The sequence below is a fragment of the Lycium barbarum genome, chromosome 6 (assembly GCF_019175385.1).
Source record: "Lycium barbarum isolate Lr01 chromosome 6, ASM1917538v2, whole genome shotgun sequence".
NCBI classification, from domain to species: Eukaryota; Viridiplantae; Streptophyta; class Magnoliopsida; order Solanales; family Solanaceae; genus Lycium; species Lycium barbarum.
The window spans coordinates 105,476,081-105,493,389 of NC_083342.1; the positions used below are offsets into that span (position 1 = coordinate 105,476,081).

General features: G+C 34.5%; 1 protein-coding gene across 3 annotated transcripts; it reads right to left on the bottom strand.

Annotated features, from left to right (window-relative positions):
* Positions 1–3,658: 3,658 nt before the first annotated feature.
* LOC132645209 (uncharacterized) lies at positions 3,659–12,222 on the bottom strand. 3 transcript variants are annotated; one of them, XR_009584043.1, is made up of 7 exons: positions 9,265–12,222; positions 7,928–8,103; positions 7,074–7,833; positions 6,481–6,993; positions 4,949–5,124; positions 4,408–4,858; positions 3,659–4,259 (listed from the first exon to the last, which is right to left on the bottom strand). XR_009584043.1 is itself a non-coding variant. In XM_060362059.1 (6 exons), exons 1-6 carry the CDS (start codon positions 12,092–12,094, stop codon positions 4,514–4,516), a joined length of 4,779 nt encoding a protein of 1,592 aa, XP_060218042.1. In that variant the 5' UTR covers positions 12,095–12,222; the 3' UTR covers positions 3,659–4,513. The 3 variants fall into 3 exon arrangements, 2 of the variants coding, with proteins under 2 accessions (XP_060218042.1, XP_060218041.1); XM_060362059.1 differs by having other exon boundaries at positions 3,659–4,858; positions 9,286–12,222; XM_060362058.1 differs by having other exon boundaries at positions 3,659–4,858.
* Between the last annotated feature and the right edge of the window lie 5,087 nt (positions 12,223–17,309).

Sequence of the window (17,309 nt, forward strand, 5' to 3'; positions counted from 1 at the left end):
TCAATTTTTTCAGTTTGGAAATGTCATCATCTCACCTTTCTCGGATCTTTAAAGTTGCACAAGCTACTTCATGCAAGTCTTCCTTATACCAAAAGTATACTATCGTCTATCGATATATATCAAAATGTTTGATAGTCTTTTACAACCTTTTATAACTATATTATTTCTTCAAAGCTATTGTGTACAATGTAAAAACACTATATTAATCTATGCAAATTGCAATATATCTGGTGCTATTTGCTTATGGTACTTTTAGTATTCCCAACTAATTGATAATTATACATATTATGTTCCCGACTGAGTTAATAAAATATTATGGAAATACAAATGGACACGACGGAAAGAGAGTTGTCTTTTATTCTATCTCTATTGGTTTATTTTGCTTTTGTTCAAACTAAATCAGTAGTTGAGAAAGAGATGAAGCAGAAATATTTATTGCCAAGTTCTAGCTAGGGGCAATAACATAATCTCTCTCGGTGCTATGAAATGTTAGGTGAGTTAAAAAGCTCTCTTTAATTCTTTTACTTGATGCATATTAACCTAGCAGATTTTTAATTTATCAAGTACTCTGAACTCCTTTAATTATCATTTATTTATTTATTTTTAAGTAAATGATTATTTTGCTCTAATATTAATAACGATACTCTCTGCTTTTGATTTCTGAAGCCCGTATGATCTTTCTCTTATAAGTTACGGAACATCAAGACCTATATTCTTTTTCTCTGAATGACATTTGATCTTTGTATATTTATTGAGGAATGTCTTTGGTCTTTCAACTTCATTAAGCGGCTATGATCTGAGAGTAACAACAGAGAGTATAGTCAAGTTTGGTGTCTTCACTTTATTTTAGCAACATCGAAAGGATTTTGAGGAAGATGAATTCATGAAGTTATAAATATCAAGTATGACTTCCACAATTGTATGACGACAACTAAGTTTGATTACCTTATATATACAATAGCCAAATTCATTTGATTCGAGATGTTCATGGTTCTATAAACTATCTATAGAAGGTTTGGTTCATTGTTTTAAAGTTAAAAGACATGGGATCTAATATAATAATGTTATAGTTCACCCTTGTTTTTAAAGTAGGAAAATAGAAAAATGAATTGGTCAAGGTTATGTTAGTATCACATATTTAATTAATATTGATGTGACTTTATAAGAATTTGTACTTATCGACATAGGTACACGCAACGCGTACCCAGAGACTAGCAATATAAAGCAAAGTGATGACAATAGCTTCCATATTCTTCTTTTTCCCATAGAAGAGGCAACTCCAAATCTCTAAGTTAATCAAACTAAAGGTTGTTGCCGTTATTTTTTTATTTTTTTTCATTCAGTTTGATACTTTAAGAGTTGAAATTATTTATTGCTGAAAATATGATTTTCTCAAGTATACATTTTTTCTTAAACATGATATATTAAAAGAAGAAAAAGCATTTTTGGTGTACATGCAAGCACACTCTTGGAAGAGATATAATAGTTTTAGTGCAAAAATTTGATGTAAAATTAAATTAAGGGAAAATGACTTAATAATACTACTTAAGACTCTATATTACAAAACATAAAGATACTTTTTCTTATTTACAAAACATACCAACAAAATTACAAAGTATACCAAATAGAATACCAGATTTGGACTTAATGAGATACCCACGATTTTGGGCATTTTTTAAGGAAAAGAATTTGATTTTAAATGTGGACTTAATTATAGGATAGTTACCGATCAACTTCTTCTCCTTTTTTAAAAGATTCTTCTCTCTCTCTCTCCCCCTCTATGATAGATACCATTTCTAGACCTAAAATTCATCTTCTCTCATAATATAAATTTTCAAACTAATATTACAAAATATTTTTTTATTACTGACATGTGTATTAATTGTATATAAAAATTGATTTGTATCGTTTTGAGATATGTGTGGTCATTGTGTGTTTGAAATCTGTATAAATGTTGAAAACTAGTATATGTATGGAATCTGCTATATACTATCATTTTTTAGATATATGTGGCACAGTGTGTATGGAATGCGAATAAATTCGATATAAATTAATTTTAAAAATGTTGAAAATTATACGGGTATGGAATGTGGTTTGTATCAATCAAAAAACTTAATATACATATATACTTTCTCATAATCTATACATACTTTGATTAGATTTCATACAATTTATATGTACTTTATCATAATCAAAATATACATACAACTTTTATACATATTTCATACATAAAAATTATAACGAATTTATACATTTATACATATTGCATACAAAAATTTACACAAATTTATTTTCTGGTGTATGAACTTTGTATGGAATCTGGTTTGTATCAATTACAAATTTATTATACATTTTTCTCAAAATTTATACATACTTTGATTAAATTTTATACAATTTATATGCACTTTATCATAATCAAAATACACGTAATTTTAATACATATTTCATATACAAAAATTATAACAAATTTATACAGTTATACATATTGCATATAAAAATTATACATATATGTTTTCTGATGTATATAAAAACTACCGATTAGTATTGACTTTTTGAATAAAAGTTGAAGAAAATTAGAGAACAATATGTCTTAATTTTGAATGGGGAGATAAAAGTGGATGAAATAAGGGAGCAGGGAGAAAATCATGTAACAATATATTTTAATTTTGATTGGAGAGAGAAAATTGCATAAAATAATGAAAGCAATCTCCTTACGTTATTTAATGTGTTTTATTTAATTTTTTTTAATTTACCCAATTTATATATATTTTGTAAGAAATCTATTGATATATTTTATAAACGGAAAAGTATCGTCATATTCCGTAAATATAACCTGTACATATATGTTTTTTGCCCTAAAATTAACTGTTACTGATATGCCAAAAATGAGCTAGCACGCCTCATAATTGAATTCTTGAATCTTGACACCTTGTATCAAATAATAATAATTAAGTTCTTGAAAATTTGGCAATTCTACATTTGAAAAATCGATGTCAATATAGCACACACATTTGAAAAATCTATGCCAACAAATAGCAGCGTTTTTAGTCCACTCTTTGACACATCCATTAGAAAAGAACACTCTTCAACTCAAACTAAAATTTATTTCAATTGAACACCTGAATACATAATAAAGTATTCCTACTAGATATTTTCGATTCAAAATTATAATTTAAAAAAAAAAAAAAAACTTGCGTGTAAATTCAAGCGTCTATAAGAAAGTTAAATTAACTACATAAAATATGTCAATTGAAATAGGCCTGAGGGTTTTTGGATTATTGCAGCAAATGCGGCATACATATAATTAAAAGAGGTGACATCTTTTACATGTTTAGTTGTAATGAACACTTGAGAACACGCACTATTTAAAAAAAAAAAAATGGTTGAACCAAAACTTTTCTATAAGAACACTTTATTATATACTTAGGCATCCAACTGAAACAACCCTTAATTCGAGTGTCTAACTGAAATTTGCTAAGCAAATTTAAGGGGATGTCTACGTATTAAGCCTATAATTAGGCAAATCATTTATCCACATCATGAAAGCTTCTAAAAAATTAGTAGCGAAAATGTCGAACAGATTGTTTTTGATACCACACGACATAAGAATCAAACATATGCATGTGACCCATCAGAGGGCTGATGCTTCACCTCCACAGGCTGAGAAGATTCTTTTATTGAGTGGACTGGTGCAGTGCACAATCTGAGCATCTATAGATGTGAGCTCAGGAAATGACTGTACAAAGCAGTTTTATGGAAGGTAGATAATTTTATCAAAAGTCCAGATACGAACACGCATATACAAGACATGTACAAAAACATGGATAACCTACAAAAAGATATGATTTTATACAAGTCATGCCCAAGCATCTATACAACCAGGAACCTCATGGTGCACGAAAGCAAAATACGGGATAAGAGGCTATCAACGGTTCAGAATCAGTCTCTACCCCTTCAAAAACTTACATGTTTCTCCCTCCAAACAACCTACATAATGCTAGTGGATCATGTTTTTCTACATTGTAGGGTAGTCTCTTGCTTATGGTGGAATATTCTGCTATGGTTTGGCGTATCTTGGTATCTTAGGGATCCAAGCTGAGATGTAAAGAGAAGCTACCTTCTCGTAGTCCTCTGATGTGTGCTTTGTTTGTGAAGCAATTCAATCAGGCTTTAAAATTCTGACACCTTCCAATCTTGCAAGTCCCTCCTAAAACTCAAGTCCATCCAGTAGCCTCCGGATTCGTTGAACTGTTTACATCCTGCTGGCAAGAATTTATATACAAATTTCGGAAATGTAAGCCTCAAAATGTTATCCCCACACCACCTGTCCCCCCAACCCCCTTCCCCCAACCCAACCAAAAACCCCAAAACTTAACCTCCTCTCTTTCTCCCTAAAAGAAACATTACCTTTAAACTCTTCTCACCCCTTCAAAATCATCCTCCACAAAGTAAAACCCACAATGCTCGTACAGAAGATAACCGTGAAGGATGTCAATATAACACCTGATACAACTCAACTCCTCATGGATAAATGACAATGGCGCTTAAAATTCTGTTTTTGTTCAGCCCTGTGGATGACGTCAGTGCCACCAGCTGGGGCAGAACGTTTCTTCGTGAGCTCTTTTTGCACTTGAGCAAGTGGAGCAGATCCACAAGTACCTTTCTTTGTTCCAACTTGTTGGAACATAGCAGTAAAGTCCCGATTTGAGTTTGATTGCCTCAAGTTTGACAGCTGATATAGAAGCTTTTCTATCCGTTCTTGAAGATAGGAAGGTGAATATTCCGACTGAAGACCATGATCCACAATCTGTTTAACTGTAATTCTTAGTGCATTCATTTCAAAGTTTATAGCCTTCATCTGCGAGAAAGATTAGATTAAACTGGATTTTGGACTTCAGAAGAAACAATCATGATGCTATTTGCTAAAAGGAAAGAGAAGACTACATACTTGGGATCGATGAGAACTATTTCCAGCATGGAGTTTTTGCTCGGCAATCTGTTCTGAGTGCCTTACATAATCCTTCAGGAGCGACACTGGTGAAACCAAGTCAAAAAGCTCAAACGCATAGACATATTTGAATGCTACTAGCCACTGCTTTTTATTTCTAAGATTTTGGACAAAGTCTGCAACTCAACAAAGACCCAAAAAAAAAGGAAAGAAATGATCAGTCAGATAAAGGCAAAGGTGGTCCAGTCTTTGGTTATCTTCAGTTTCTACGAAGGGAGTCAAAAGGAAATATCAGCTACAGTAAAAAATTTGTTCCAATAGCGGGTGGCAGATAAAGAAATTGTATGTTAGAAGGAACAAGAATTTTAGCCAATGCTGATGTTTTCAAACACCAAACCCTGCCCTCAAAATAACTGAACTGAATGCATTTTCTAGTTATATTAGCATAAAAAGATTTGAAAAAAAAAAATCATAGAATAACAAAAAAGTAAATAATAGTTTATCAGCTCCATGATTATCACCCATTTTATACTGAGCAACAAGATCAGAACTCCTCACAATCCATGTCACTCCATTTAGGCCCATCTCCAACTAATGTTTAATAATTGAAGTTCTTTGACACTAGAAGTTCTCTATCTTTTCTACTGCAATACAAATCGTAACAAGATAAACTCCTAATATTGGACCTAAAGTAAGTGTAATAATAAAACTAAGCCTTAATCCCAACTAAGGGGGTTAGCATAAAAAATAAAAAATAAAAAAATCGCAGCTATATTTCTTTTTCTATCATTATACTCTATTCTCCAATAAGTCTAGATGGATCTAAAGAGGTTATACACCTTTCTAGATAACTTCTCCATTCATGCACACCTGCACTGGTACATCTCAAGGTCTACATAAGGACAAGACTAAATCATCGCAAGCGACCTTCTCTTATTTTACTCCTTTCACCTTTTGTCAAATGTGATCATTTCTAGTGTCGTCCAACCTTCTGTGACTGCTGATTCAACATAAATCGATAGTTTTACAATAAAAGTCAACCTACCACAATCCTCCTCCTTTATAAAATGACAATGTGAGAAAGCCCACATAGATGGGATTATTTTGGCAAATAAAATAAACCTGTAGATTGCCAAGATCACAGCCACCCAGGAGTAATTCCATGTTCCTTGGGCAAAGTTAAACTAACTTCAACGACTGATAAAATCATCATACGAAACGAATGCTGGTCCTAGCATGTCTGATCAAATTATCCCTCTTTGTAGTATGCATAATATAAAACAAGAAGAAGTATCCTACAAATTCTGCCTCTTCAAAGGATATTAACAGCATCTAACCAATTAAAAAGGCAATTATTATATTATGAAGTAGGAACATTTCATGAGAAATGAACGCTGGTAGAAACTTGTGACCCTGCATATAACCAGCAGCAGTGCAGCACATTATTAATATTGAGAGGTGATTGAGTGGGTACACGGGCGAGTAAATTTCATAGTGAAACAAACAACAATAGAAAGAGAGAGGAAACATACATCGGATCTTATCTGTCAGCCCAAGGATTTTGACCAAAGTAACAACCCTTTCAGTTGGCTGAACTTTCTCCAGAAGACCTAAAAGTCCATCTGAATGGAAAGAGTCTGTTATTCTATAAATAGCTAAAAGCTGCAAAAATGCCGTGACCTCAGTAGGATTTAGTTGGGGTACATTCAATTTAGAATACCAGTCTACTGCGAATACAACAGCCTCCATTTTAACATGATGTTCAATATCTGGAGAAACTTCTCTCAGCTGGTCCAACAGATCAGAGAAACTCCTCATAACTAATGGGAAGTTTTCAAACCTCACTAATTTTACGGGATGACAGCTCCGGAGAGCATCCAATACAAGAAAAGCAGGATTTGATGAATGATGTAAACTCGACGCACAATTGCAGATTACATCTTGTCCTTCTCCTTTCATATCCATGTTGTTGCAAGTAGATTTATCTGTACAGCCTTGAGCCTTATGTCTCTTGGATTCTTCTACTGAAGGATAATCATCAGTTCCTGAAAACGCAACATTAACACAATGGCTAGGAGACAATCTGACACGACCATATAAACAATTCTTCGATCTGACTACTTACTTGAAGTGTTATTTGAAATACCAAGGACATGACAGATTTCAGATGTATTCACATGCTGTGCTACCTTGTGATACAAACTCTCAAGTTCATCTTTATCAAAGGCAGATGCCAATCTATAGCAACCTACAAGAAGCAGAAAACCCAAGATTGCCAAATGGTTTTCCATTTCAGCCATCATCTTTGCTTTCCAGGCAAATGCAAGCTTGCTTGCTTCTAATTTAGCATCTGGTTTAATCCCCGGTGAAAGTTCCATCAATTGTTCTAATAAAAGGATGCAACTCTGCCTGATAATATCACGATGAAATCCAATCTCTTCTTTCTGATGCTCGGGAGGATAAAACCCTTCCAGTGCTTCCAACACAAGCATTCCCGAGTCCAGTGACATTAGAATGGCACTAAAGACTTCACTGCGCAACAACTTATGCTCCTTCAAATGCTTGTTCAAAAAATTCTGCAAATTCTTTCCACTCATGTTCATAAGGATAATTGGCATAGCATTGGAATGACCTAAAGTGCAAGCGGGGGCCTTGGTGCCGGTGAGAAAAGATGGATTACTAGATCCCATCTGATTCACATTAGCTTGCTCTGGCTTTTTAGCATCACAAATGACAGATAATGCAGCTTGATCTTCCTTCTGCCTTGTAAGCAATTCTATCCGCTCTTCAAGTTCTTCTACCGGATATTGAGACTGAAGCTTGTAATCCAGGATACATCTGATAACAGCTCTAACAGAAGCAACCCTTCGTTCAATGGCTTCAATCTATTGGCAAAATTTTAAATAGAAAACCTTAAAAACTGAGTCTTTGATCATAAAGGAGACGGTTAAAATATTGGCAACAGAAGTGGCATAGTACCTTTTCTTCGACTGAGCAGGTCTCTTTCTTGTAGACATCCACATAATTACGTTCAACACATTCCAAGTAATCTTTCAGAATGGCTGTGGGTGGGAACTGGTCCACAAGTTCAAAAGCATAAGCATATCTAATAGCTTCAAGATGTTGCTGCTTCGTTAGAAGATTCTGGACAAAACCTGAAATCATTATGAGTTGGTTGTTTTAGTTTATAGCAAACTTTCCCAAAGAATGAAAGGGCAGTGATTTTCTCAATTACAATTTATAATAAGACAATTATGTGCACATGTAACAAGATTCCAGTACAACTAGTGGCCAACGTACTAAAAAGATTTAAGGAAAAAAATTTCAGTTGCAAGGCAAACTTTTAACTGTCCAGAAAGACATCTCACTTATATGGCAAACAAACTATTAATTGAGAATAGAATAGCTCGAAAGAAATGGAGTGTCATGTTATATAATCTGAAAACCATTGTAGTTTCTACGCTTGCAACATGATCTCCCAATCGACAGCCCACTTGGTCCAATCAAGGGCCAACTGATTAAGTGTCTAGGATAGAATTCCCAACTATTTCATGTCTATATTTCCAACGCTTAGCGAAGTTCTTAAGCAATTGGACAAAATCAGAAGAAATTTCTTATGGAAGGGAACAGGGAAGGGTGAAATGGGAAGGGTTATGCTACCAAAGGAGCAGCGAGGGACATTATTCTGGCAATAAATAATAAAAGTCTCCTTATGCAAAATGAAAATGTAATTAGATCTTTTTCTTTCTGAATTTTGGTGTAATCAGGTCCTTGTTGCAGAAGACATTATCAACCTGATCGGGTTATGCTACCAAAGGAGCAGGGAGGGATATTATCATATTTTAGCAATAAATAATAAAAGTCGCGTTTTATGCAAAATGAAAATGTAATTAGCCTCTACGAATAGATTTGTTTCTGACTTTTTGGTGTAATAAGCTCCTTGTACAAGATGCAGATGACATTATCAACCTGAACAGCGGAAAGCACGAATTGTGTAGCTTACATAAGCACAATCCTTGTGCTGTTTTGGTTCCAATAAAACTCTTACCCTTATCAAAGAACTAAAAGTCCCCTAATGAAAACGCCATGGAGATATGGCAATGACCAAGGAGCACACCGGAAGGAAATTATCAAAGCATGCTGAGCAATGTCACTGGAGAACTAAAGTGAATTCAGCAGTGTTGGAGCCTGGAAGTATATAGCAAACTATGGCAGGAATCTTTTTTTTTTTTTTTGGTGAATAAAGTATCATATGGCAGGGAATCTTACCGTAGGTTATCAACATAATAAAAATTAAAAAATACCAATATACTTACAAGGTAAATTCTGCTTCATACCAAGAGAGCGACACAATTCTGCGAATTTGTCATGCTTAGCAACAATCTCCAGAAGGATAATAAGCTCATGTGCACCAAAGGAAGAAACCAAATTGTACGCAGCCAAAAGATACAAGAAACCCAAGATCTCGTCTTGGTTCCCTTTTGTAGCCTCAATTTTAACTTTCCAATCCCTTGCAATCTTTCTTGCTACTCCCCTCTCAAAATACCGAATCTCTGGTGAAACCCTAATTAACTGCTCCAACAGAAGAATGCAGCTCCGTCGGGCAACACTAGCCTCGAACTCTGTTTCTCCCTTTCTCAAATGGGGAGGATAAAACCCTTCCATTGCATCAAGCACCAATTTTGCAGGGTCAGGAGACATCTGAAGAGCTTCAAAAACGTCATCAGACATCAAATCCAGCTCTTTCTCATGCTCGTTTAAGAATATCTGTAAACTCTTCCCATCCATTATGACAACAAATTTTGTAACAGCAGAATTACCAACAATAGTATTGACCCTGTCAACAGCTACATCTTCATTAAGTTCTGTCTTTAAGTGCGCATTAGAAATAGCATTCAACTGCTTCTCTTTCTCTCTGAGCTCTTTAGACCAATCCTCAAAATGTTTCTCTCTTGATTCAAGCTCTTCTAATATATTCTTAATCCTCTCCTCTCTAAGTATAACATCTTTCATGCGTTGCTCAAAGAGTCCTTGCTCTACCAGGAATTTTCTCTTTTCTGATTGAAAGCCCTCATAGCTTTTTCCCGTAACTTCCTCTGCTGAATCAAGTTTCCTCTCCTTTGAATGAAGTTCTTCAAAACGCTGCTTATATGCTTCTTGAGTATAATCAAGCTCTCTCTCCCTTAAATGGAGTCTCTCACTGAATGACTTCAAGTGTTCCTCCTGGAGTTCAAGTTTCTTCTTCATTGCATACTGAAACTTCTCCTTGTGCTCAAGTTTCTTCTTCGTTGAGGACAGGATCTCCTCCTCAGATTCAACTTGCTTTCTAAGAGCATTCAAGTTATCTGCTTCAGCTTTGAATTCCTTTTTCACTGACTCCAATTCATTCTCCCTCTCCCTCAGCTCCGTTTTGACAAAATCCAAGTTTTTTCCCTTTTCTTTAAGCTCCTTCATCGCAACATCTAAGTTACTTTCATTCAGTGTCAGTTCTTTCTTCATACCATCCAACATGTTTCCCTTAACAGCAAGTTCCTTCTTCATAGAATCCAAGTTAGTTTCCTTCTCCCTTAGTTCTTTTTTCAAATAATCCATTGTTTTTTCCTTTACACTAAGTTCCTTCTTCAGATAATCTAAGTTACTTTGCTGCACTTTTAATGCTTTCTTCACACCATCCAACCTATTTTCCTTAACAGCAAGTGCCTTATTCGCAGCTTCCAGGTTATTTTCCTTTTCTATAAGTTCTCTCTTCAAGATCTCCAATCTACTTTCCCTAACAGCAAGTGCCTGCTCCACAGCTTCCAGGTTATTTACATTCTCGTTTAAATCCTTTTTCACATAATCCAAACCTTTTTGTGTTTCTCTAAATTCCTCCTCCAAATAATCTAAGCTACTTTCCTTCTCTCTTAACACGTTATTCACACCATCCAACCTGTTCTCCTTAACAGCAAGTACGTTATTCACATATTCCAAGTTATTTTCCTTTTCTCTAACTTCTTTCTTCAAAATCTCCAATTTACTTTCGTTTACTCCAACTTCTTTCTTCACACTATCCAACTTACTTTCCTTAACTGTGAGATCCTTCTTCATAGACTCCAATTTATATTCATTCTCGTTTAAATCCCTTTTCACAAAATCCAATTTCTTTTCCTTTTCTCTAAGCATCTCTAAGATACCTTCTTTCGCTCTTACCAATTTCTTCACAACATCCAGCCTATTTTCCTTAACAGCAAGTGCCTTGTTCACAGCTTCCAAGTCATTTTCCTTTTCTCTAAGTTCTTCATTCAAAATCTTCATTTTACTTTCGTTTACTCCAACTTCTTTCTTCACACTATCCAACTTACTTACCTCAACAGTGACATCCTTCTTCACAGATTCCAACTTATTTTCACTCTCCTTTAGTTCTTCCCTCACACAATCCAAGTTATTCTCATTCACCCTTAATTCCTTCTTCACAGAATATAACTTACTTTCCTGAACAGTGACATCCTTCTTCACAAATTCCAACTTATTTTCATTCTCCTTCAGTTCTTTTTTCACACAATCCAACTTATTCTCATCCACCCTTAGTTCATTCTCTGCATTATCCAACTTACTCCCCTTTATAACAAGCCCTTTCTTCACAGATTCCAACCCCATTTCCTTCTTCATGCTCATCAAATTAACTTCCTTTACATGAAAATCTTCCATTTTTTCAGCCAATTCTTGATCTTTCAACTCAAGGGCATCTTCCTTAACATGAAATTCTTCAATCTTTTTAGCCAATGCTTGATCTTTCAACTCAATAGCATGTGTTTCTTGATAAACCCATCTCTGTATCTTATTCAACTCCTTTTCTTTCACATTAATCCCCATTAACTTTTCCTCTATTTGTTTCCTCTCAAATTCAACCTCTTCCCAAACTCTTTCCACCATCTTTTCTTGATCAGTTAACTTCTCTTCCCTTAACTTTACAGTCTCAGCAAACCCTTTTCTTGCAACACTCAAAGCCTTCCAATTTGATTCCAACTCTTCACTTAAGCATTCTTTCAAACAGTTGTTGGACAATTTTAAGTCATCCAAAATTAACTTCAGTATTTTTTGCCTTAACTCTACTGTTTCCTCCTCATTGTTATGCAACGCTTCAGTTATTTTTTCAAGCATACCCATAATTCTTCAACCAATATATAAACATACAAAACAACAACTAGGGTTTGTTTGTTTGTGGAGAATACTAAAACGAAAAGGGCCAATAAAATGAAGTGATTTGATTTTTAGAAGTGACAAGAGAGAAATACGGTTTCAGGCCTGTATTTGCATGATACTATTAGAAGATTGATTGACGTGGTATGTGGGTCCCAGTCAAATTCATTTCTTTTCCTTTTATGTTTTTTCTATTTTCCATTTAAATACTAGGAGTCCGGAATCAAAATGCCCTCAAAAAAATCAATTTGAACCAAAATACTCCAACAAAAAAAATAATTATAAAACTACCTTTAGCGCAGTAATTTACTGCGCTAAAGTAGTTCACTGAGATGGAGCCGTTAACTGTTTTAGCGCAGTATTTTACTGCGTTATAGAAGCTGTTAAAAAAAATTCTATAACGCAGTAAAATACTGCGTTATAGAAACAGTACAAAAAAAAAAAATTGGCCAACTTTATTTTTTGCAACACTTAGTGTTTTTTTCCATACTTTGACCAATGATTAGTCATGTGTCAAAACTCCGAAACGTCAATATTTTATATAGAACCTGATATTTTTTCTGCGTACAATAATGTAGGCTCAATACATCAAGGATACGTAAACGTTCGGATGTCATTTTAGGGGTTGAAAAGGTGCCCGAAGTAAGTTTTATTTGTAAACTTTAGGTTTAAGTGTTTTATATACATAGATATTCATTTTTGTTTGAAGACTTGTAGTCATTAGCTTAAGGTTTTTTATTTTTAGGGTTTAGATTTATTGAAAATAAAGTCGTTGCCAAAAGGTTTTTAACTGCTTTAGCGCAGTAAAAGATTTTTTTTTTTGTATAGCTCAGTAAAATAACGAGCACTAAAAAAATGGCCAACTTTATTTTTTGCAACACTTAGTGTGTTTTGTCATATTTTGACCAACGATTAGTCGTGTGTCAAGACTCCGAAACGTCAATAGTTTATATAGAACCTGATATTTTTTTCTGCGTACAATAATGTAGGCTCAATACATCAAGGATACGTTGTAACGGCCCGTTTGGTCGTTTAGCACTTTAAAACTACAAAAAGGGTATGGGACTATATAATATGTATTGACATGATTTTAATATATGAAACACCAAATATTCGCAAACTTACCTAGCATAGTCTTCTATCTTAACAGTGTTGTAATTAAGACATTATGTACATATGTGTGTTATAACTGACTATTATATATATGTTTTTATTTGTACCAAATGTATTAATAAGAGCATTAAAACATGCTGGTGCAAAGCAATATAATTCAGAAGAATGATATATTATATTTGCGTTGTAAAAACTTGTCATGAAAGGACAAGTGCATGCCTAATTTTCCACGTGTATGCATAGCAAGTAAACAATTTAAAAGCAATGCAATTTATTGAATCTTGTGACTGATTTTGATAGCATAAGAAATTAATGGCACCAACACCATTAAATAAGTGGGCACGATAATAAAAAAAAAAAATTATACCTTTCATTCTTTCTTTAATTAGTTTCATAAAGAAGGATCATTTTGGGTCCCAAGAAGAGGTAGGAGAGGGGAAAAGAGACGGGCATGGTGGACATCATTATAAAGTAACGAGAAAGTGTTAGTGCTAACATTATAAATTCATAATAATGTCTGACCTTAATTATAATAGTAAATTAATTAATACCACCCAGAAGGAAACGAACGGTCCTAGTTAATTGTGGCTGTCGTGACCCCCTTCAAACCTTACCATTAATAATTTAATACTGTATAACATATGTGTGTCTTTAATCTTTCCCAACTGGAAAGTTTTGGAATTGAAACATCCAATAGGAAGCAATACCAGTACTTTGTGATTAGGATTCCCAAAATAACTATGGCAGTACTATTTTAATTAAAATCTTAGACAAAGGTATGATGGGTGTAATACATTGCACAGCATGATATTATATAATAACAAGCCCACTATTCCTTGTTTTGTGCATTCCTTATTTTGTGTTGTGCACGTTATATTCCAAAACAAAGAGGAAAAAGTAGAAGGAAAAATCATTCACTTATTTCTAACTTAGAGGGGAGAAAAAGGACGAACAGAAGAGGCTTTGTCAGTTAATGTTGAAGGAGCAGTGAAGCTTTATTTTATTTTCCACCAAATACAAAAGCAATCAGGTATGGTACAATTAGTTTTTATACACTCCTACAAGAGAATATGTTGCAGGAAGTTTAGTTTAGTATGGTAGTTATGACAATTTTTGTACTAAGAAATTGATCTATGGAGAAGTAAATCACGTGTCGTGTCGCAGTACACTGCTAACAACAGTGGCGGGCAGTGGAAAGGACAAGCAGGTGGGAAATAATGGCAGCCCACTTCCGTCGTTCTTCTTCTATTTTAAAGGCAATCTATGACTCACATTTTCTTGCTTTTCTTGAATACATCATAGCAATTTTCAGCTTTCTACAAACTTTGAAAAGTGGTCTATGATTTAGTCATTATAAAAAAAAATTGGTTCTTTTATTTAGCTTGATAAGGATATGCTAGAAGACAATATCTATTATAGAGCCCAAGTGAAGCATACGTGAACTTAGAGAAAATCATCACATCTGTAATGATGGTCACGTTTCCTTTCCAGCCATTAAATGCTTTAGTGGTTTATTTAGAAATGTTTGTGCACTAAGAATTGATAAGGATTTAATGAATTAATAATTAAGGTAGTTGTTAGGATTATATGAAAATGAAGTAATAATTACTTAGACCACTAGTTGGCAGAAAGGTGTGAAAATTTGCATAGGAATTGAAGTCTCAATTTTGTAACTTAGGCTACAGTTATAGGAATTTCCTTTCCCCATATTATCATGATTGCACTTTAATTTTGATCCATAAGGTAAATGTAATTGAATATTTTGATAGTGAATAATATGAATACCTTCAGAATCATGGTATTTGATTTGTGAAAAGTTAGATTTTTGTTCGAAGTTAAAGATATTGGAGTAATTAAAGGTTTCGAGTCCTAGTCCTAAAAAAAGAGAATTAATGATTGAATAGTATATTTACGGATGAAATTGACCAATTTTAATAATATATGATCCTTAGATAATGGGCGAAATTATTTTTCAAATAAAATTTCAATCTTGCCTTTGTGGGCCCAAGGCCACTTTTTGGGGTGCGTTTTTGGAGGTTGAATATAAATATAGCAATATGGGTATTCTTAGATTCGTATTCTAACGTAGATCACATACTTTATAGATTTTAATCTCCACGCAAAGGGAAGACATTAGTGTGATTGTTCGTGGCACCCGCTCGGCATTGAGGTAGGTTACGGTCTACTTTAGTTAGACTCTGATTAGAGAATCGTATGTAGTTGTAGAAAGTGACAGGGATAGCATATAGGCCTTCAGGTATGAAGTGGAGGTGGATTCCAATTAGGTTGGCTTTGTCAGCTGTTATGTGGGCTTGTCGCCATATGTGTTATTTTCTGTGATTATCACCTGTTTGTATCTCTGTCACATACTAGCTCACTCATCACGTGGAAAGGAAGTGTAATATTGATAACTGCACAGTGGACAGTAATATGACTTGTACTCGTTGATTGTATATTGGTGATATTATTGAGACTCATATCATGCATGACATGCTTTCCATATTATTCTTGTGATGATGGTGAGGTGAGTGATTGAGAGACTCCAAGGTTGTTGCCGGAGATGGAGAGTGACAGAGAGACTCCGAGGTCATTGCCGGAGATTGAGAGTGATTAATAGCCTCCGAGGTTTCTGCCGGAGAGCACGAGTGGTACATGGACTTCCCGGGTCCCCCATGGGTCATGGCTTTGAGGCACTGCCCTTAGCATGTGTGTACGAGAGTGCAGTGAGAGAGGTGACTATTGCATTGCATTGCATTCATCCATTCATATATTTGATTGATCATTTGATGAATTATATCTGTCTTGGTTGATTTCATGATTCCTTTACACTTTACCTGTATATGATACGTGACCATACCTGTTTGCTCTATATGTTACTTGTTGGTTTCAACTTCTTCATGCGTTATCTAATCATTGTCGGCGTATGATGCTTACTGGTACAAGTGTTGTACTGATACTACTTTTGCTGCACTTTTGTTGAGTGCAGAGTATGATCCAGGTTCCAGTTCTACACCCCGTGGCTGACACGCGAGGGTGACATCTTTCAGTCATTTAGGGTGAGCTATTTGGTCATCCGTGGCCCTTGAGGACCTCTTCTATTTATTTCTGTTTTTGTATTCGACAGATAATATGTAGCCTTCGAGTATTTTCAGACTTCTATTCCGTACTATGTTAGCGCTCTTGTACCCTTTGACCAAATTTTGGGGTTGTCGTGACATTTCTAGTTATGATAAGTATTTAAGACTTGATATCTTGTTCTTGTTTAAATTTTCGCTTATTTAACTTGTTATTAGTAATGTGGTTCGCCTACTCGAAGGGATAGTGTAGGTGCCACCGCGACTCGCAAATTGGGTCGTGACATACGTATACGTTCGGATCGTCATTTTAGGGGTTGAAAAGGTGCCCGAAGTAAGTTTTGTTTGAAAAAACTTAGTGTTTGACTGTAAGGTTATTTTAGTCAACTTTATATGTCGAGAAAATTAGTCAGCTTTATTTTTAAAAAATTGAAACCACAAAAGTGAAATTGACATTCACAGCTACATCACCCCGGGATTTTTATAAGTAAATAAAACTGAAAATTTCACGGCAATTTAGGGAAAAATTGAAATTGAATGGGATAAAAGGTGGTTTTTTAAAAATCGGCTCTGCCAAACCGCCTTGCGGCGTTTGTCTGCATAGATCTCGGAAAAATACCCAAAATCAAAAAAAAAAAAATCGCGTAAATCGGATGTCCGAGCGCAAAGTTATGACCACTTTACAGCTAGTTTTTCTTCCTATATTTTTTAGAATTATATTTATATTCAAAATAAAGTTATGTCTTGATTAAAAAATAACACGCTTAAATCAAAACCTTAAAAAATAAAACACTTAAACCTTAAACAAAACTTACTTCGGGTACCTTTTCAACCCCTAAAATGACGATCCGAACGTTTACGTATCCTTGATGTATTGAGCCTACATTATAGTACGCAGAAAAAAATATCAAATTCTATATAAAATATTGACGTTTCGGAGTCTTGACACACGACTAATTGTTAGTTAAAGTAAGGAAAAAACACTAAGCGCTGCA

Bases quoted from the DNA above. Each gene is read 5' to 3' on its own strand.
- LOC132645209 (XM_060362058.1), bottom strand. From the start codon at position 12,094: ATGGGTATGCTTGAAAAAATAACTGAAGCGTTGCATAACAATGAGGAG. The intron at 8,104-9,264 runs GTAAGTATATTG...TAATGATTTCAG, and splicing joins TATGAAGCAGAATTTACCTT to GTTTTGTCCAGAATCTTCTA. The intron at 7,834-7,927 runs GTACTATGCCAC...TTTTGCCAATAG, and splicing joins CCTGCTCAGTCGAAGAAAAG to ATTGAAGCCATTGAACGAAG.